General features: G+C 42.4%; 3 protein-coding genes across 3 annotated transcripts in view; all 3 read left to right on the top strand.

Moving 5' to 3' along the window:
* RABGAP1L (RAB GTPase activating protein 1 like) overlaps positions 1–22,943 on the top strand; it is a 191,694-nt gene that overhangs the window by 73,616 nt on the left and 95,135 nt on the right. The window lies entirely within an intron of this gene.
* On the top strand, positions 124–4,772 carry LOC148131329 (uncharacterized). Its single transcript, XM_087958987.1, has 2 exons — positions 124–1,032; positions 1,158–4,772. Exons 1-2 carry the CDS (start codon positions 124–126, stop codon positions 4,392–4,394), a joined length of 4,146 nt encoding a protein of 1,381 aa, XP_087815113.1. The 3' UTR covers positions 4,395–4,772.
* Positions 8,708–12,658, top strand: GPR52 (G protein-coupled receptor 52). The gene has a single exon (XM_026669188.2). The coding sequence runs from the start codon at positions 10,534–10,536 to the stop codon at positions 11,617–11,619; it is 1,086 nt and encodes a 361-aa protein (XP_026524973.1). The 5' UTR covers positions 8,708–10,533; the 3' UTR covers positions 11,620–12,658.

Below are 22,943 nucleotides of genomic sequence, written 5' to 3'. Positions count from 1 at the left end.
GGTCACCAGACCCCTGGAACACCAGCCAGATGAACACCAGAGGCTACCTTCACACCCACAGCCGCCGGCCTGCGCCAGGAGGAACCTCTCATTTAGGAGGTTCCGGAGCAACTGAGAGCCTGGATGGAGTTGGTTATCCGCCAAGGAATTGCGGAAGGACTCCAACAGATGGCTAGGCCTGGTCTGCCTCCGCCGGCCACCGAATCCGTAAGATCACTCCCACTCATACCGGAACTGTCCCAGGATCAGGTACCTCTTCAGGGGGAGGTTTCCCCCTCAGTCAGGGAGGACGAGGAGGAGGCGGAAGGGGACATAGATTTGTGCAGGGAGGACGAGGAGGAACAGTTTGATTTGGGGTCCTTACAATACAACGAACCCCTTTCTGACTCAGACCCATCAGAGGCAGAGATGTCCGAGGACGAAGGTCTCACTCCCGACCAACCCGCCTTTGTAGGGCTTTTCAAGTCTCAACTATTCAAATCCCTCCTCTTCAAAGCCAGGAATATCTCAGGTCTAACTACTCAGAACCCCTCTGATCCCTCTCCTCTTGTTCCGGAAGGTCCAGAGGACTCCATTTTTAAACAGCCTGTGGTGGAAGCCGAGGTCATTCCAACCCCCCCCCCCATCTTCCTGGACCTGGTGTCCAAGCAGCTAGCCTCCTCAGCTGCCCCCCCGGCCCCTTCGGCCCATGATAAAAAGTTCTTCAACCTAGACCCAGAGCTTTCCAACTTACTGGGCACCCTGGAGGTTGATGAGCCCGTCGTGGGTCTGGCCTCTTCCTCCACCCTCAGCGACCCCTTAGAGGCCCTGAGGCCGGAGGAGAAACGGTCGGAGCTGGCCTTACGACGAGCTCACCAGTCGGATGCGTGGGCAATCAGATCGGCCACGGCCGCTTCCTTCTTCATCAGGTCGTCCATTCGCTGGCTTCGCCAGCTTAAACAACATGTCCCGGCCTCCAATGTCCGCGCCCATCAGGACATAGCCAAGATCACGGCCGCGGCCGAGTTCTCGGCTGACGCCACCTTTCACTCTGTAAAATTTTCCTCCCGCGCCATTTCCTCCCACGTCTCTGCCCACCGTCTGCTCTGGCTAAGGCACTGGCAGGCAGACCTCAAGAATAAGGTGAAATTAGCTTCTGCTCCCCTCATCGGAAATAAACTGTTCGGACCATCCCTAGATCCTCTTCTAGTCGAAGGAAGGAACAAGAAGAAATTCCTTCCATCCCTCATCCGCAAGTCAGAACCCAGATCCCTGCAGCCCTTTTGGAGAGCCCCCTTTCGTCCCTATTTCCAATCCCCCTTCCCTCCCAGGTACCAAAGCCCCCCCCTTTGGCTCGGGACAGTCCCAGGATAGGACCGACTCCTCTGATAGGCACAGAAGAGGCGGTAACTTCAAGAGGCCCTTTCGTGGCTCTGGCAGCAGGCCCTTCCGGCACTCCAGATAAGCCACCTGACTTAATTCCCATTGGCGGGCGACTTAAAACCTTCGCCAACCAGTGGGACTCCTCCACTTCGGACGCCTGGGTTAGGGACACCATCAGGTTTGGCCTTGCCCTCGAGTTCCACTCTACCCCCCCTGATTTTTTCATGCCATGTCCCCTCTCCAAGAACCACACCAAACGCAGCCTCATGGATTCTGCAATTCAGCACCTACTTGACATACAGGCCATCCAGCCCGTTCCTCCGTCCCAAAGGGGACAGGGATTCTACTCCCACTTATTTGTGGTGCCCAAACACTCGGGGGGATGGAGGGCGATTTTGGACTTAAAGCGGCTAAACCGCCATCTTGTATACCGCAAATTCAAGATGAACACGTTGCAATCCATCCTCCTGGGAGTTAGACAGGGAGACTGGTTGTCATCCATTGACCTCTCTGAGGCATACCTACACATCCCAATCCGACCCTCCCACTCCAAATTTCTGCGCTTTAGCTACAATAACCTCCACTTTCAATACGTGGCCCTCCCATTTGGGTTGGCCTCTGCCCCCAGAACCTTTACCAAGGTCCTGGCCGCTCTGGCTGCCCACCTCAGAACCCTCCCGGTGCGACTCCACTGTTACCTGGATGATATCCTCATCCTATCCTCTTCCAGGGAACAAGCAGTCAAGGATACCCAAATTACCCTAACCTCTCTCCAGGAACACGGGTTCCTCATCAATTGGAAGAAAAGCCAATTGGTCCCTTCCACCAGGATAACTCACCTGGGGACGGTAATAGACACGGTCAAAGGGAAGGTGTTCATCTCTCCGGAGAGAATACTCAGCATCCAACAATCAGTCAAACTCATCAGACGCCTTAAGAGGGTCCCCCTCCTCGAACTAACCAAGTTACTAGGTAAAATGATATCTTGTATTTCCGTTATTCCCTGGGCCCGTTTCCACTCCAGATCCCTCCAGTGGTTCCTGCTCCCATACCAAAGAGCCGGATCAAGCAACTCAAAGCGCAAGGTCAAGGTCTCACCAAGGGTTCTCACCTCCCTCCTTTGGTGGAGCAAGGCATCGATCAACAAGGGCTGCCTCCTCAAGGAGCCCCCAAGACTCACCGTTACCACAGACGCCAGTCTGTCCGGGTGGGGCGCCCACCTACAGTCACTTACAGCACAGGGCAGATGGTCAGCGACAGAGAAACTGTGCAACATAAACTGGTTGGAGCTTCGCGCCGTCCACCTGGCCCTCCGCAGTTTCCTCCCCCAGGTACACGGCTGCCACATTCTCATTCTCACCGACAACATCACGGCCAAAGCTCATATCAACAAGCAGGGGGGCACTCAGTCATCACGCCTAATGAGGGAGACCGAGCGCCTCTGTCGGTGGGTGGAGTCTCACCTCCTTTCCCTCAGGACGGACCACATTTCGGGTATCGACAACACCCGAGCAGACTGGTTGAGCAGGGCCACCATAGACCAGTCAGAGTGGCGCCTCCACCCATCCCTGTTCAGGGAGGCGACAGCCATATTCGGTCTGCCAGTAGTAGACCTGTTTGCCCCCCCTCAATACCCAACTTCCAAGGTTCGTTTCGAGATTCCCATCCCTAGGGGCGGAGGACCACAATGCCCTTCGATGCCTGTGGCCCACGGGCCTCCTTTACGCCTTCCCTCCTCTGGCGCTGGTGCCCAGAGTCCTTCAAAAGGTACTCCACGAGAGGGCGGAACTGCTTCTTGTAGCTCCTTATTGGCCCCGTCGCTCTTGGTTCGCGGACCTCCGCAGCCTATCTGTAGCCCCTCCCTGGAGGATCCCAGCAGACAGAATCTCCCTGTCTCAAGGTCCCCTTCTTCACCCGGACCCCCAATGGCTTCAACTAGCCGTCTGGAGGTTGAACGGGAACGTCTGAAGAGGGAAAATTTCTCTAACAAAGTCATTGATACCATTTTAGCAGCCAGGCGTCCCTCAACCACAAGGATTTACGACGCCACCTGGGCCATTTTCCGCAAATGGTGTGTCAAACTTCTCATTGACCCAACTGCCCCCTCTATTGCCCAAATACTTGACTTTCTCCAGGAGGGTCTCAGCAAGGGACTATCCCCCAATACACTAAGGCGTCAGGTAGCAGCCTTATCCACCGTCATTTTCTGTAAGGAAGTCAGTTCCCTCTCTCACCATCCCCGTATCCGAGCCTTTCTGAAAGGGGCCACAAACTTACGTCCACCGTCCCTTCACTGGTACCCAACCTGGGACCTCAACAGAGTCCTGACTTCCCTCACAAAGCCACCCTTCGAACCCCTAAGAGAGGTCTCTCTCCAGTTCCTATCCTACAAAGTAGTATTCCTGGTAGCAATCACATCAGCCCGTAGGATTTCAGAGATCGCGGCTCTGTCTGTTAGGAAAGACCTTTGCGTCTTCCATCCCGACTGGGTGGTCCTCCGACTCGACCCTTCCTTCTTACCCAAGATCAATTCGGTTTTCCACAGGGCTCAAGAATTTATCCTCCCCAATTTTTGCCCCAGGCCAACTCATGAAAGGGAGAGACTATGGCACACTCTGGACGTCAGATGTGCCTTGCGGATTTACATTAAACGCACTGAGACCTTCCGTAAATCCGAAGCCCTGTTTATATCCTTCCAACCAAAGTCACAAGGGCTCAAGGTCCCTCCAACCACCATAGGCCGTTGGATAAGGGTGGCCATTGCCAAGGCATACCAGGCTCAGGCCCTCCAAGTACCCAGGGGTATCATGGCTCACTCCACCAGGAGTGCGGCAACTTCAGCCACCTGGGCTACCCAGGCCCCAATAATCGACATTTGCTGGGCAGCGACGTGGGCCTCCCCGTCGCCCTTCATTAGGCATTACAGGATTGACAGGTATGCCTCAGCTGAGGCTTCTTTCGGTAGAAGGGTCCTTCAGAGGGTACTCAGGGAACCCGAGGAGTCTACAGACCAGACGGTGCCCCTACCGTAGGACAGGCCCAGCTTTGGTATGTCCCACTCTCTGGACGATCCGAGCAGCTCTAAGGAGAATGGGCGTTGGTTCTTACCTGACACGCCATTTCTCTTCGAGCTGCGAGGATCGTCCAGCCCCTTCCTTTTCTGTCACCGTCTGGGGGGGTCTTGTTTCGGCCAATGCACCTGTAAGTCTAGTAAGATGAGAGCACGAATTCCTGTTTCCTCTCGTCTTCGCATAAACTGGGGAACGCTGTAACGAGCCACGTGATGGAAGGAGGAGCGTTCCTCAGAAATTAAGCTCAGCCTACAACAGCAGAGACTGAAGCTCCACCCACTCTCTGGACGATCCTCGCAGCTCGAAGAGAAGTGGCGTGTCAGGTAAGAACCAACGCCCATTTTATTCAAGGCCAAGACAACTGCCTGCCTTGATAAAGTGACTACATCTTCGCAATCACCAATTTCACAGGAGGAGGCAGATGATTTAATTTTCTCTCAGCATATAAATGAAGCTGACGTAATACCAGTCCCACAGATGTTTTCCGACTTAGTACAGAAACAGTGGGCTTCCGCAGTAGTGTTTCCTGCCCCTACGGTATATGATAGGAAATTTTATAACCTCACTCCTGAATTTTCCAATTTCTTAAACACACCCTCAGTTGATGATCCGATAGTGGCCTTGGAATCCCCCTCTGCTATTTCCAATGAATCGGAGGAGGTGCTTAAGCCAGAAGATAAGAGGGGAGAACTAGCTCTTTGCAAGGCTCATCAATCTGACACGTGGGCTATAAAAGTGACCACAGCGCATCTTTTTTCATGTGGTCTTCCCTCAGATGGCTTTGCTGACCAGTGGGATTCCTCCACATCTGATTCCTGGGTCAGGGACACAATTAGATTTGGATTGGGTCTGGAGTTCCAATCCACCCCTCTGAACTTTTTCATGAGATGCCCAAGGTCTAGGGACCCTGATAAAAGATCTCTTATGCAAACAGCTATCAACCACTATTGGAGATCCGGGCCATTCGACCAGTGGCACCAGACCAACAGGGCAAAGGTTTTTATTCACACTTTGTGGTGCCGAAAAGTTCAGGGTGATGGAGGGCAATTTTAGACCTGAAACGTCTCAACCGCTCCCTGGTGTACAGAAAGTTTAAAATGACCACCCTACAATCTATTTTACGTAGCATTAGACAGGGTGACGTCCTAACATCAATTGACGTCACAGAGGCATATTTACACATTCCAATTCGACCTTCCCACAGTAAATTCCCCAGATTCTGTTATTCTAATCTACACTTTGAGTACGTTGCCCTCCCTTTTGGTCTAGCTTCCGCCCCCAGGACTTTTACTAAGGTTTTGGCAGCCCTGGCCACCCATCTCAGAAATGCTCCTGTCAGGCTACAGTGTTATCTTGATGACATTTTAATTTTGTCATCTTCCTGTCAACAGGCCAAATCAGATACTCTTATTACTTTGCAGTCCCTTCAACAATATGGTTTCTCTATAAACTGGGCTAAGAGTCACCTAACTCCCTCTACCCGGCTAGTTCACCTGGGAGCCATTATGGATACGGTGGAAGGTAAGGACTTCCTCTCACCAGACAGGCAGACAACTATCTCAGGAGATCAGAACCATCAAGTGAGTGGCTCTAGCTCTCTTATCTAAATTATTGGGGAAAATGATCTCCAGCATCTCTATTGTTCCCTGGGCCCGGCTCCACGCTACAACCCTGCAATGGTAGCTGCTGCCGTACTAACGGGTCAGGAAGAGACACCACCAACGCCCGAGTCACACCTCCGCCAAGGGTGCTGAGATCACTTCATTGGTGGACCATCCCATCTATCAACAAGGGCTGTCATTTCAAAGACCCCCACAGAGCCACCATCACAACAGATGCCAGTCTCTTTGGCTGGGGGGCTCACTATCAGTGTCACACAGCACAAGGGCGTTGGACCATACCAGAGCAATCGTGCAGCATAAATTGGTTGGAGCTCAAAGCAGTCCACCTGGCTCTTCACAGCTTCCTCCCGCAGCTTTGGTCCAAGCACATCCTCATCCTGACAGACAACGTTACGACAAAGGCCCATATCAACAAGCAGGGGGTATCCATTCGAGACAGCTGATGAAGAAGGTGGAGAGATTGTGCCTTTGGACCGAGATCAACTTACTTTCCATCAAAGCAGAGCACATCTCGGGTCTGTCAAATACCCAGGCAGATTGGCTGGGCCATGGTAGATCAGGCAGAATGGTGCCTACATCCAGATCTTTTTCGGGAAGCAACCCAGAGGTTTGGCCAACCAGTCATCGACCTGTTCGCATCCCCCAGCAACACACAACTACCTTGACAAAGTCTTAATTGCACTCACAAATGGTCCTTTTGAGCCCCTAAGGACTACAAGTCTCTGCTTCCTAATCTATAAGGTGGTCTTCTTAGTCGCAATAACTTCAGCATGAAGAATCTCCGAACTGGCAGCTTTATCAGTGAGACAGGACCTTTGCACTTTCCATACCGTCAGAGTGGTCTTTCAACCTGACCCAACATTCATACCAAAAGTTAACTTGGCTTTCCACAGGGCACAAGAGTTGGTCCTTCCTAACTTTTGCCCAAGGCCAAACCATAGACTCGAACGTCAATGGCATCAACTTGATGTGAAACGAGCTTTACACTCATATAGACTGCACTGCAAATTTTAGAAAACCAGAGGCTCTGTTTATTTCGTTTCAACCTACCACTCAAGGATGTAACATTTCCTCTTCAACAGTTGGCAGGTGGTTGAGGGCCAGGGTTGCTAAACCATACGAGATGCAATCACTGTCAGTTTCCAGAGATATAACAGCCCATTCTACCAGCAGTGCGGCGACTTCGGCAGCATGGGTCACACAGGCACCACTACATGAGATCTGTAGGGTGGCAACCTGGGCCTCTCCATCGCCCTTCATTAGACACTATAAAATTGATGTTTATGCCTCCGCCGAGGCTGCATTTGGTAGGAGGGTTTTACAAAGTGTCCACAGGGACCAATGAGGGACTTCTAACCAGATGGAGATCCTCCCGTAGGACAGTCCAAGCTTTGGTATGTCCCACTACTGGATGCTCTGAACAGCTCAGGGGAGAATGGGCATTGGTACTTACCTGATACGCCTGTTCTCCATGAGCTGTGAAGAGCATCCAGCCCCATCCTTATTCCGTCTGGTGGGGCACTATTCTGGCCACACATTAGATAGGGTAAAGTATAGAAAGTTTCAACACTTCAACTTTGCCAAAAACTGGGGGACGCTAGGGAGGAGTCCCGTGGAGGAGGAGGAGCGTCCTGCCAATTAAGCGCAGCCTATTCAAGAGGAGACTGATGTTCTTCACAGCTCACCAAGAATGGGGGCATCAGGTAAGTACCAATGCCCATTTCCCAGGTATTTGGGCCAGAGGATTAGGTGAACTCCACTCTTGATGTGTTTTTTCTCTTTGAGACATATTGTATACCTTAGATATCAGGGATCATGTTGCTTTAATTCTGGTTGTTGGGAGTCACTATTGTAAGATAGTTAGCCATAGTAATTGTTTAAAAATAGAAATAAAATAAATGAAGTCTTTGGAACATAGCAATTCACTCATATTTAACCTATTTATAAAATGCTAAGTATTCCAGTAGAAGGTGTTAGCAACTCAATAAAGGCAAACAATATAGTTATTTAACATCAGAGCATTTTATTGCAAGAAAACAACTTCTGCATTTGATATAATTTTAGGATCTTTAATGATGCAATTACTAGGCTATTACACTAATAGCAATTTTATAGTGCTATTAAGATTCTGTAGATTTGGGTAATATATAGTCTTAGGTTTTGCAATGTAGCATGTGTTCTGAATTTGATTATTATCATTATTTACCATGAGCATTCATGGAAATAAATGAATGGATGTTTTTATAATACATTTTACATGTTTGCTTTCATTATAGTTGTTATAATGATCCAAATTTGAAATGTCAGCTGACTACAGGAATTTTTTGTTATTTTTTGTGAGTTTAATAATTAATAGACAATTGTTGTCAGTAAGAATTAAATTACTTTGACTTGCTAACTGGTGCTGTTCGGGTATATAGTTCAGTAAAAATGGCTTTGGTGATGGAGCATTGTAGTGTTACCCCAATGAATATTTTATGGTTTGTTAATTGGAAGAATGTAGCTGACAAAAACGTCCCTGTTCCTACAGTTTGCAATATATTAATTTGGGTGGTCATTTTCATTATCTTCCCTTGTCATCCTTATTCATGGATTGCTGTGGAAGGGTATAAGCTAGCATTGTGCCTGGCAACTGTTACCTAGTGACAGCTTCAGCTGTAATAGCCATTGGCTGTGCTTTTGACTGGGACTGAAGGACCGAGTCACCTTCCTGATGGTGAGTTTTTCTGCATCAGCTAAGGATGAAGAGGAGGGGCAGACTTAGGGTGAAAACTGTACTATCACACGGAAACATGTAAAGAATAGAAAGAGCACTCTTTCAGCGAGCAGGATAGCATCTGCACCTCATTTTGAGACAAAAGCTAGTGTATTACCAAATACACGTTATTGCTTCGGGAAGAGAATGCAATCAGTACTCATTTTATAGTAGTTTGGACTGCTTACGGAAGCATATCATAGGCAACATGTTATGGATGGCATTAAAAATAAGGATTTTCAGCACTTCGTGGTGATAAGGAACACGAGGCGTGAAACTTAGAAAAGGATGTCTTCTATTCCATTGCTGCAGCAGGAGCAGAGAAAATACTTATTCTCCCTCTCACGAAAGGAATTCCACACCATGGACTATTAAATAGCACAAGTGTGATTCCAGGACTTTAAAAAGGAAAAGAAAAAAAAAGAGCCCTTCACCTGAGCTTTAATATAAAATTGAAGTGACTTTGGATTTTTATTTTTTTAAGACTGGATGATTTGCTTTTCTTTGGATCTTTAATTAAAAATGCATTTGATTTGTGTAGAAATAGGTTAGAAAGTAAGACTGCTGCATGTATCGAATGCCTGCTTATTAGTGAGTATTGAAAGAACTTTTGTAACCCATGGATCTGTCATTATTGCAAATGTAATGAATATGTTAATGTTTTGCCATATCATACAAGCCTTTGGAAGCAGATGGTTATTTAATTACTAAAGAAAATACACACACAGCAACTGAGAAAATGAATCCAGAAAATAAATGGAATAATACTGTACCATGACAGCTTTCCTTGTTAAATCAACATTTCATTAGCTTCTCAGAAAAAATGTAGATGAGAGTTAATGATGGCACTGTGTTGAACATATGAAAAAAAATATGGAGATTGCTATAGAGGAGAGAAGTGACTGGGGCAGAGCTATGAACTTCACTATAATGATTCTATGTTGTTGCAGTTGTAGCCTTATTTCAGAAGTCAATGATTTCACTTTGTTTTTCCTGACATTAAATGCAAGTTTTGTATTCTGTGAGAAGCTTGGATTATCTTGCTGAGATTTTCACATTAAGGTTGGCAAAGTGTTTCAAACTGAATTGGCTGTTAAAACTCTAACACTACGCCACTGTGTGCCTTTTCTTTATTATATTTTATCTTCTTAACTAAACAGAGAAGATTTAATTCATCAAAGGGATGACAGGAGTCTCCATATATCAGTTACTACTTTAACTATATTTCTTAACACATTACCAAAGACTAATGAAGCTAGTTTGCATTCATGGGTTCAGAACAATATCCATACAAACGCAGATTAAGATGATACAAGGAAGATTATGATCAAAATAGTATATGGAGCATTTTTTTTTTGCCATGGCTTCCTTTTTAAAAAATTCCTCCCTTCCCCAGGAAAATGTACTTCTAGAATTTTTAACTGCAACATTGTGTATTTCTTTTCTTCCCACGCTGCTATTTTTGTATTTCTGCCTTTCAGAAGTGTAGTTTGAATGATTGGCTTTGTTTTTAAAAGTGCCTTGTGCTTTGCTGAGAAAGGAAGGAGCACAGGAAGAAGCTGGATGGTGGCCTTTCTGCTTGCTTTCTAGATTTCAGTGCTGGCTATTCAGAAGCAATGTTAATATTTACATGGAGAAACTGAGCCACAGAAAAAAAAATAGCAGGTGAACAATGGATCGCTAGTAACTGGAATTCTGACTATATTGTCAAATAATACAAACTATGAACCAGTTCACGTGGACTGAATGGAAGAATCTGAATATGAATGATAGTAATGTGAATGTATCTGAGCATCTATCCTGCCCTTTTGGATTTGGACATTATAGTGGCGTTGACATTTGTATCCTTGAGACTATTGTTATTATCTTACTAACATTTTTAATTATTACTGGTAACTTAACAGTAATTTTTGTCATTCACTGTGCTCCACTTTTGCATCATTATACCACCAGCTACTTTATTCAGACTATGGCATATGCTGATCTTTTTGTTGGGATTAGTTGCTTAATTCCTACCTTGTCATTGCTTCACTATTCTGTAGGTGTTCATGAGTCCTTAACTTGTCAAATTTTTGTGTATGTCATCTCTGTATTGAAAAGTGTTTCTATGGCTTGCCTTGCTTTTATTAGTGTGGATCGCTACCTTGCAATCACAAAACCACTCTCCTATAACCAGTTGGTCACTCCCTGTCGATTGAGGATCTGCATTATTTTGATTTGGCTATATTCGGGACTTATCTTCCTGCCTTCCTATTTTGGTTGGGGAAAGCCAGGTTATCATGGAGACATTTTTGAATGGTGTGCAGCTTCTTGGCTCACCAGCGCCTACTTTACTGGATTTATTGTGTGCTTACTCTATGCTCCAGCTGCCTTTATAATCTGTTTTACATATTTCCACATTTTCAAAATTTGCCGGCAGCACACCAAAGAGATAAATGACAGGAGAGCTCGGTTTCCTAGTCATGAAGTAGATACTGCTGAAGAAACTGGACATGGCCCAGATAGCCGCTATGCTATGGTTTTATTTCGTATAACCAGTGTGTTTTATGTACTCTGGCTGCCCTACATTATATATTTCATGCTAGAAAGCACTAAAGTACTGGAAAATCCAGCACTCTCTTTTTTAACAACCTGGCTTGCTATTAGCAATAGTTTTTGTAACTGTGTAATATATAGTCTGTCAAATAGTGTTTTTAGATTGGGACTTTGGAGATTGTCGGAGACAATATGCTCAGTTTGTATATGCAAAAAAGACAGCGTGGTTCGAGAGCCTGTTCCTAGAAAACGGGCTAACTCTTGTTCCATGTAAGGAAAAAAAATAGGCAGTCATGTACAATCTGATATATAGGCTTTGTAATATTTGTATGTTGACAGCATAAAATTTGAAGAATCATCCATTGTAAACACAAATTATATTTTGCAAGAGTAAGAAAACATTGCTGGAATGGTGATGAGTGGGAACTAGTAAATGCAAGTAAAGCTTCCAGCAGACTGAACTTAAAACCGAGACTATCATTAATAACAAAATTGTCACTTATGTATATGTAAAAAACTTTGGTAGTAATATAAGTACTGTATATTATTTTAAAATGCTTATTTGTGGAGGAATACATTTTAATTTTTTTCTAATGTATATCAAGATGGACCAATGTGTTCTTTTGGAGTCTGTGATCCAATTGTTTGGGCACATTTTTGCTGTTCAGTCAGAGCATGCATTTAATATGTATATAAAATGGTTTTAAAATGTACATTTTGTATTCTGTATCACATGGTTTTCCTAAACTATTATTAAATCGTTGTTTAACACTGGAATAAATAATTTTTCAGTTGACTGTAAAGACCTTTTGGTTTTTCTGAAAAAATCCTATTCAGATTCTATTCATGCCAAATGCAAGTCAAAATCTTAGTACTTTGTTATGTAATAGTATGGAAATTCTGAAACTCAGATAAAAGGCATTTGTATCTAGATTTCGGTAATTAAAAATGTTGGACAGGAACCAACTAAAATGTAGCAATGTCTTTTGATTTCTACAGAACAATTGAGAATGCATAATCCCATTTAGTTTCACTAAAACCAGTGTGATTTATATAGCTTAGTTTTGTATAGGGTTTCCTCCAAAAATATTAGTAAACCATATTAAAAATCTTAGCTCAAGTTGTTATTGAGTTTTCACATGTGGCCCACATTTTTAGTGTCAGCATTGTAATTTATTATTTCATGACAGTTCATACCGTGAAAATCTTTCTGTAACTTTTGCAGTAAAATATATTTTTGTATTCAGTTGTGGTAATAATAAAAGAAAAGCAAAATCGGTTTCTTAATTTATACAAGTTTCAGAAAATATTTCGGCGAGATCTAGAGTAATGTCTGATATGTACTGAATAAAGCTCTGCATTTTGCTATATTTTCAATAATTTTACAGGATATTTAGAATGAAAATGCACCTATGAATGTGAAATTATATATCTGAAATAAATTGGAAGAGAGAATTTGTTCCCATAGGACTAAACTCTCAATACCTTTTTGACAATGCTTTTCCTATTGCCAAAGGAGATTCATGGAGTGGAAATAATATTCAAGGTTTGAATTTGTCTTAAGATACTTACTGTATTTAAAACTCAGGTCTAAAAAATGGGCAAGTGATGTTTTACTTTACTTTAGCTTATCTTTGTGATTTTTATGAGTTGGGAATTGTCTGGAGACTAATTAAGTTTTCACTCAGGTGCAATGGTTTCATGTCCATTTCAAGTTCAGGTAGGAAAATATGATGCCTAGAATCTCCAGGTAGAACTAAATAGAAATCCCTACCCTTATCTGAGATTAACTTGGAATATACTACAGTCAAATTATTAAAAGTGTTAATTTGTTACAATATTATAACCTTAATGAAAAGGTAATGTTTTTCTTAACTTGTTAGTCTCTTCGCGTACAACCAAATGTTGGAAAATAAGTGTGTAGAGTTTTAGAACTCTTGTCAGTCTAAGAGTATATCAGCAGGATAACTTTCCCAAAGAGAAGAAAGCAGCACCAAATTTAGCACTGTAGAGAGCCCAGCAGAAGGGCGATTGCACATGGGTGAGTTCCAGCTGAAAGCAAGGGGGCGGGGGACCAGAAAAACCCCTGGTTCATTCAAAGCAGCAGCTTGATATATAGTTAAGTGTCCCATTCTTAAGTCCTCTTCAGTCACATGACCTAAGTGGAGCTGCTGTTGAAAGATTGGAAAGAGTCAGATAAGACATTCCCTGTAGGATTTCTCCTTAACATCAATTCTGTATTTATTTATTTTTTATTTATTTATTTTGTCAAACATGCATTTGATAATATATATATATAACTATAAACATGATTATTAATACATGAAATAGATACGAATAAAAGGGAACATTAAGACAGGGATGGTAGGCACTTTGGTGCCGTACTCGATCAAGTGTCATCATTGCTTTAATATATGTTTACTGTTCAGTTTTGTTTCTCTCTCTTTATTCTTTCTAATCCAATAGAATGTTGGAAAGAAAAGCTCAGGACTTTGTCCTTCGGCTGGATATATCTTTGAAAAGTGAAAGCACAGAACCAAATTTGGTCTGGCAGAGGAAGTCTGTAAATGGGATAGATCCAGCCAGGTGTTACAGAGAAAAATATTCCAGAGGAATATCCACCAATGCTGCCCTGCAAAAAAGGTGTTATGTTGCTTGCTATTTCACACAGCAGCAGCATAAGGGGAGAGCAGAGCCGCATCATGCATCCCCCATAGAATCAACAGGTTAATTCTTTATCTGAAGGAAAATACAGTAGTAATGTCTTATATGGCTACAGATGGAAAAGAAAGAATTATTGAAACCATGTTCTGCAGGCTTTGCTAATTTGTTTATTAACGCTAGAGAATGATGGAAATTGTGAAACGTTGCCAGGATAATTAGTAACTAATTGAATGTCTTAACTCTTAATGTTATTTTATGAAAATAGTGTTGCTCTATTCAAGAACATGATAACTATAGCTTGTAGATAAACTTCATTTAAATAATTTATATTAACCAAATAGATCAAAATGTGATGTGTTCTGTAGAATTATAATTAAATATCACCTTTTCTATAAGCTAGAAGAAGCTGCAATAAAGCTTCTAGCTGCCAGTTTCTATTATTGATGCCTTCAGAATGAGAGAGGAAATAGTAGCTAACAACTTCATTGTGTATCGATAGAGCATTTCTTCCAACTACCGTGTTTCTCCAACAATACGACCTCCCCCAATAGGAAGACCCAGCATGTTTTCTAGGCATAAAATGAAATTAAGCCCCTCCCCCCAAATTTAGGCCTATTTTAAAACATGCAAAATGGGGGGAAGGGTGGGGGGACTTGCCGTTAGGAGTGCCCCGTGGGCAGCAATTCCTCGCCACCAGCTGCTCCTAATGGGCGATCATGGCAGAGCACGGAGAGCTCCCTACTCCTGCCAAGCACCTTTGCGGCAGACCCAAGACCTTCAGTGCCCGCTGCTGTTGATTTCCCTTTTGCCCATGCCGCCGCTGCATTTGGAGCTGCCACTTCCACGTTTGGAGCACCACTGCTGTTTGGAGCACTGCTGCCGTTTGGAGCTGCCGCTTCTGCATTTGGAGCTGCTGCTGCGTGTGGAGCTGCCGCTTCCACGTTTGGAGCGCTGCCGCTGTTTGGAGCACTGCTGCTGTTTGGAGCTGCCGCTTCCGCATTTGGAGGTGCTGCCGCGTTCGGAGCTGCCGCTTCCGCGTGTGGAACCCCACCGCTGTTTGAAGCACTGCCGCTGTTTGGAGATGCCATGTCTGCATTTGGAGCTGCTGCCGCGTTTGGAGCTGCCGCTTCCGCGTTTGGAGCACTGATGCTGTTTGGAGCACCACCGCCATTTGGAGCGCCGCCGCCACTCCAAACACGGCGGCAGCTCCAAACACGGAAGTGGCAGCTCCAAACATGATGGCGGTGCTCCAAATGGCGGCGGCACTCCAAACACAGAAGTGGCAGCTCCAAACGTGGCGGTGGAATGGGCAGAAGGGAAAGCAACAGCGGTGGATGCCAAAGGTCTTGGGTCTGCAGCAAAGGTGTTTGATGGGAGTAGGGAGCTCTCTGCGCTTCGCCATGATCACCCGTTAGGAGCGGCTGGTGGCGAGGCTGCCTGCGGGGCGCTCTAGATGAGGATGCAAGGGGGGGAATTAAGTCACCCCCGAAAAGACGGCCTAGCCGTTTTTTCAGGGCTCAAAAAAATATAAGACCCGGCCTTATTTTATGAGAAACATGGTACCAGTTGAGGCTACCAGAGAGAAAGAAATCAGCAGACCTTTATTGTGCTTCAGTTCCATTATTTACTAAAATACTACCTGCTGAACTTTTAGCTGTGTTTTTTTCCTCTTTTCTTTTTCTTCACAATTACTAATCTGCAGGAATTACCTTCTTTCTGATCTTTGCAAAGTAGCCTAGGAACTCTTTGGATTGAAGACTATAGGATAAAAATGCTTTTGCTTCTATAAAAAAGAAATATCTGCCTAGCTGTCCCAAAATATTAATTTTTGACATTTTTATTTAAAATATTGTGAGCAAATATACCACTATTTCAGTTATGTGACTTGAATTATAGTCACAAGAAAACAGGAGTGCTAGAAGGAGGTTTTATTAATTCTAGAAATGCTCTAAAATATTGAGACTCAATTTTTTACCAACAAGCAACTTGTTCCTGCTTGAAAAATGATGTATCTTGAAAGGGGCTCCATACTAATTGTGTGTATGTTAACCCTTCAATGCACTTTGTATCATATAAATACAGCAACATGTTTATTACATTTTACTGCATTTTTTTATTAATACTAACATGCAAATATTTGTTTAATTTTATCGACCATTTACATTTTTATTCCTGTGAGTAGTTGTCATAGGGGCCCCAGTATACTGCTTTGCCTGGGGCCCATAATGCTGTTAAGACGGTCCTAACTCAGGTTGTCTCATGTAGCTGTTGAATTTTGGTCACCAGCATCTTGCCTTCTTGCACTCTGTTACCTGCTTCAGCTATTCCTCTGGCTTTACAGCAAAGAGTTATTTGCCATGGAAAGACAGCTTAGATGTTTTGTAGGCAGAGAGGACAAGGCTTAAGGCAGGTACCAGCAAAAATGTGTTGAGCAGCCTTTACAAAGATGTATATGACTAGGCTTGTGTTGGAGCATGTGGGATAAAGAAATCACTAGGGATAGCTGTTCTCTCTTTTTGCCCCCTCTCTCTAATTCCTACCTTGCACCTTTAACTTTCTGTCTCCTGCCATTTCTTGTCCTGTTAAGCACATGATATTAAGAAATGGACTAAAGAGGTATTGAAGGTATTGACCTAAAGTGTATTGAAGTTTATATTACTAAATTTTTAGTTACACAAATTGCTAATGAGATAGGATAACAAGGTTCATTAATCTTGAGACATTGTCAATATATGCAAATGTGGGAAATATTTTAAGAGAAATTTGGTTAAAAATAAGGATATCCTGTAGTAAAGAATTAGTTCATGTAAGCAGGAAATGTCAGTGATATGCAAATGTGTATAATAAGTGATAATTTTCGGTTCACAAAAGCATAATGAGTGGAAGCATTTGGATAAAGAGAATAACTTTTAGGCAACAATCCTATATTAATTATAGCACCTAAATTAAATAGGATGGCTACTGTGTTTCTTAAATCACATCTCTTTATAGTTAGAAGACATTATTCTATACAATGTTTGTATTCATTTTAAATCTAATTTAAATTAATTTTATTTTCAACTATTTATTCAACACAAATTGCTAGTGCTGTGTTTGAATATGTTTGGATACCCTTCTGTGATATCCTACTGATCATTTAGAACGCACTATTTCTGAAGAGACATTTATTTGTAGTTCATTAATTTTTCCCAATTTGATACTCTTCAGATGTATTGCATTTCATCTTAGTACCAGGAAATAATGCTGGCTATGCGATTATAAGAGTTGCAGAGCATCAGGTTAGGAAAGCTGATAAAGATATTGTAATTGTGTACCAAAATATGTATAGTTAGATATCTACTTACATTTAGATGTGTAACTATATTTTTTTTATAGAAAATAGAAAAAAATGTACAACTTTATACAGATTCTAAGTTCAGGAGAATTTTATACTACCTGAAGATAGGATCAGTTCCCAAGAGACAGGGAAATTAAGGAACATTGAGAGAGAAAAAAAGTGTAAGTGAACAATGTGGAATATTACTATAGTATGAAAACATTTTCATTTGAATAATGGTTTACACACACACACACACACAATTATTGCCACCATATCAATTCATGAAACTTTTTTTTATTTACCTCATTTTGAAATGCAGTTTTCCTAAAAATAGATTATTCTCCCATGTACTTTAACATGCATTGCTTTTCTTCGCTGTAATCTCATTAGAGCAAAGTAAATTTTAGCTCCAAGAGGAAGAAGAAGCATGAGTAATTAGGAGATTAGTTTAATTAAAGCAATTGAGTAGTGGTTACATTTGTGCAGTTTGGGATTAATTAAATTTCTTATTAGTGACGAGGTATGTAGTTTCTATAAAATCCTGCGAAGTAATACTAGAATATTCTTTATTAATGGCACTATTTTTATAGTTGAGGTTTTTTTTCATTGGGTTTCATCATTCTAGCATCTTATTACTTTCTTTTCAAAGTTTTGTTTTCCAATACAGTTTAAATGGTTGGTATGAGAGATTGGTAAGGAGGCTGGGAAAGTACTGAAAGAACATAAACAACCAGAAAATGAGAAGGAATCTGTTTATTTCAAAAATGGCAACTGAGATAGCAAGAAGTGCTAGAAGTGATTCAAAATATTTTGCTTTGATGAGTTCACTAATAAATGAGAGTTGTAAGTACCTATTGAAGCTTCAATGAGTCAGTATGTACCCCTAATTCTAACAAAGTTTACATAATTCTTGCTTCCTTACATGTGTGGGCCTTGAAAGCTGAACATTTTTATTGTGATTTCAGAAGTAGAAAAGAATTGAAAATAAACAACAATAATTAAATACAACAGTAATTCTATAGACCAGTATTTCTCAACCTTGGGAGCTTTGAGATGAATGTACATCAACCCCCAGAGTTCTCCAGCCAGTACACAAAAAGTTGAGTACGCAAAATTAAGTTTAAGTAATAATAATGCCATCAAACATCCATATCTGCCTATCCCAGGTTCTTGGGATGCATTTGATAAGTAGATAAAAATGCTAGATTCAGTCTGAACATCACGGTAACAATGCAGCAAACCACAATATTAACAGCGAAGAAGAAAAAAGGACATTTGAATAATATCTGAAGGACAGTGAAGAAGAAGCAATGAAGCTGGTACACCAGAAAGGCTTACTGAATACTACAGAGATCAAACTGCATTACAAAAAAAGAACAAATGAATAAAAAAGAAACCTGGGAAGACAAATATGGCCAGTACACTAAAAAAATAGCATACAAAGCAGATAATAACAAGACCTAATGGTTAAGAACTGCAAGGTTGAAAAAAAGAGACCTAAGGGGCTAATTCTAGCTGTACTAGACCAAACCAATAAAGGGGAATATTTGTAGCTTAGGGTTGAAATGAGGGGTATTTGGTGATCTCTGAACTTACTTGGTTTCTTGCAGACATTTCATTACTCAAACTAGGTGACATCATCAGTGCTAGTAATGTGGTTTGCTGTTGGTTTATATCCTAGTCTAGTGGCTTGCCCTGTCAGTGTTGGTGGGGGTGGTCTTAGAGATTCTTTGGCTGGACTGCTTCTTTGGAAACTGCCAATATTCAACGAACACAAACCCTAAAAAGAATTACACTGTCATACATCACAAATATCTCAGAAACCACCAACAGACTATTACAACAACATGGAATCAGAGTAGCACCCAAGCCAATTAAAGCCCTTCAAAACATCCTAAGCAAAGCAAAAGATTCAGCTACCCCAGAAGAAAAACAGGAGTAATCTACGACATAGTGTACTGGCTGCAACAACCACTTTGTAGGACAGACAGGCACAAGACTGGCAGAACACATCCATGAACACCAATTAGCACTTAGAAGACATATAGCCAGACTTAACCATAGTTAAGTTGGAAAAATGTGGCCATCCTACACCAAGCCAAGTCCAAAACCACCAGGGAATTTCTAGAAGTCTGGCACTCTGACAGATTAGCCATCAATAGACACGTAGACATTAACAATACCCTAGACTTCAGAATTGTCAATAAGAAAGACAAAAAAATCTGGATAGTGGACTGGCAGTACCTGGAGACAGCAGAATAGAAGAGAAAAAACTAGTAAAGATAACGAAATATAAAATACCTGAACATAGAAATAGAACAACTGTGGCAAAAGAAACCAAAGGTAGTCCTCATAGTAATATGCACTTTGGATGCAATCTGGAGCACCACCTTGAACCCCATCAGTGTTGACAAAATTACCATTAGTCATTTGCAAAAGAGAGTTTTACTCAGAACAACTTACATCCCGTGACAATACCTTTAATACCATCAAACATCAACATACACCTGGGAAGGACTCAATAGGGGTAAAAATGCTAAATCCAGTCTGAACATTTGACTGACTGTGCGACAAATCCATAGTAATAACATTTACATACCATTAAACCTCAGGCTTGTAGCTTGTGAGGAGCCTTGCATAAGTTTGTACCACATCTTAATTGCAGCAGCAAAGATCACTTGATGCTTGATTGAGCAGGACTTACAGGAGCTCCCACCAAGTGACCCTCTGTGGTGCAGGTAAGCAAAGTGGCAAGCTTGTGCCTTTTATTCTATGAACAATTTCTGCACTTTATCTTATAGTGCAGGGGTCCCCAACCACCGGGCCCTGGACCGGTACCGGTCCGTGGAACATTTTCTACCGGGCCACCGGTTTGCTGGGCGCCGCCATCTTGTTTTGATGAGAAAGTGCTTCCGGTGAGCTTTTCCGGTTGGAAAGCGGCGTTTGGGTCCTGAAGGAATCCTCGCGCCTTAGTTTCATCGAAGGGGGCGGCTTGAACAAAACTAAGGCATGAGGATTATTTCAGCACCAAGGCAAGGCGAGCCGGCGACCGTCCCAAGCTGTCCCGAAGCCCATCGACAAAGGTACAAAGGAGGAGTTGAAGGTGGTGGGGAGAAGCGGGGGACGGCTGGCTGGCCAGCCGCTCGGCTCGCCTTGCCATGCATGCTGATGCCGGTACTGGGCCGCGGATCATTTTGTGATGCCGGTACCGGGCCGTGGCACAAAAAAGGTTGGGGGCTACTGTTATAGTGCACATTATATAATAAGTAAACAATTATAATGAAGTAGAGAACTGCAGATATTTGCAGTATGTTTGGTTGGTAACACTTTATCTGTTCATTATCAGCAATATGCTCATTCATATGCCTTGTCACACACTGATAATATATGCACATGATAGTTTCGTATTCCTATGAAACTCTTTCCTGTTGTATTTGTGAGCTTCCAGCCCTTTCTACGTAGTCATTCTGTCACACCTGCCTTGCCTTGAACCCTAAGCAAGAATGATCTATGACTCCATTTTAGGAGAAAGATATTCTTTAGTAAAGGTCAAGTGTAGTATAATAAGGCAAAGCCAGGTTTGTGCACCAAATTCCCAAGCATAATTACCCCTCCCAGATCTCTCCCCCCATTAGCCCTTGATTGTCCAATCATATTGAAACTAGATGTTGTTGGAACAGTCATCCTTGGTATGTGGCTACATTCCTTCGCGGATGGTTGTCCTTGAATTTAGTTTCCAGCAGGAACAGTGAACTGGGATCCCCCCTCCCCTCTCCTGTTTGGCTCCCTCCCCATAGCTCATGGCAGATTGGCACCAAAGCAAAGGTGAAAGGCGACTGAGATGGTAGGTCTGACACATTCTGAAAGCATAATACCATAGTCCAGGGATCTCCAACCTTGGCAACTTTAAGAGTTGTGGACTTCAACTCCCAGAGTTCTTCGTTACTGGCTAAGGAACTCTGGGAGTTGAAGTCCACAACTCTTAAAGTTGCCAAGGTTGGAGACCCCCGTCATGGTCCCCATAGCCCCAAATAATACAATAGTGACAATTTGTTGGAGGCTGCAGCCAAAGTGGAATTGAGACAAAAGTGACCCTAGCAAAAGAAAGGAGGATATTGAGAAATATAGAGTTTATTTTTCTTAACACATAGTCTATTTGATCTGTATGGAAACAGGAAGGGAGAAAAAGTTTGGGATGATAGTGATGGCAATTCCAGTAGCATATTTATACTCGTAATATGGAGAGAGCTTGAACATGTGTAGGGGAACAAGCAAGCAGATAGCAAGACTGTTAGCAGAAGCAAAACAGAGCAACAACCTAAATAAGCAACTGCACAATAATGTTGCCAATATGTTTAACTATTCTGGATCTGGTGACAACATAAGTGCTTGAGAGGAGTCAGTCTCCCAATACAGAAAAGTTGACTTACCTTTCCTCTTATGGCTTGGGTGCCTCTAAAAATCTCCCTCTGCTCCCTGCTTTATTACTTTGGATGCAGTTAAGAGCAGACGGAGCCCTACCATTGCTCCAGTATTTGGTTGTGTATATGGTAAAACATTTTACTGAACTTCAAAGATGAAGATCTGGACTACTCAGAACGTCTACTATATACCTTAATATTGATTGGTTGTTTTAAAATATGAAGAGTTATATAAGGGTTGAGCACAATCTATTTTGAAAAAAGATAATTACAGCACTTTTGCAGAAAAGGGTTATTTAAAAATAGCAGGTCTCAGTGTGAGAGAAAGATAATTAAAGCATGAATAGTAGTGATTTATATAGTGCTGTTCTACAACTTTATAGTTCCTATAATGGATTATGTATATTTCAAAAAGTGTATTGTTGCACAAGTGCAAGGAATCAAATGTTACACTGATGCCTGAGTGTACTACATGTGCTTTTGCCTTTTCTTGCTTCTAATTGACACGTAGACAGGTGTTCAGGAGCAATTACCATGCTAAAGCTAGTTTTCAGGAGAATATGAAAGGACAGAAAGAGAGACTCTTACACAAGACATTCATTCCCCTTCTCCTGCCTTGAATTCCTATTACCTAGAGGGTTTCCCCAGTCTTTTCAGAGATTGTGTATACAAGGAATTTTGCATGTAAATTAAATGATTTACTGCTATATGACACAAGGATCTCACTTCAGGATGTAGAGAATGATAGCAAAGAAGCCAAACATTATTTTATGAAGAGGTGTATGAGCTAAAATTGCTGAACTGAAAACTTCAAATAGGGATTACTCTGCAATGAGTGGCAATTACAAAGACCAGCCCATGGTGTTTCTAACTGCTATAAGCTTCTCAGAATCATGAATTTAAAATAGGTTCTTATATAAATTTAAATGATAAATAAAAGCAAGTTAAAAAGAAAAGAAGAAGAAAGTAATGATGTTCTACACAATAGAAAATTATTGTAATGTGCTGTAATCATGGGACTGCAATCCCATGATTACAGTGCTGTAAATCTTTTATTAGCAATCACGCTAATAGATATCCATGAGTTCCTTACAGATCAAGTCATTGAAATAGTTCTAAAATAAGAGATTGCACATTTTCCTGGGCCAAGAACTTGGAAGTTGCAGAAGGCTTGTTTAGACTGGATTAACATTT

This window comes from Notechis scutatus, chromosome 3 (genome assembly GCF_049901735.1).
Source record: "Notechis scutatus isolate UNSWTSFEM ecotype Mainland chromosome 3, rNotScu1.2, whole genome shotgun sequence".
NCBI lineage: Eukaryota > Metazoa > Chordata > Lepidosauria > Squamata > Elapidae > Notechis > Notechis scutatus.
The sequence above is the reverse complement of the archived record's forward strand: the minus strand, read 5'-3'. Positions and strand labels throughout refer to the sequence as shown.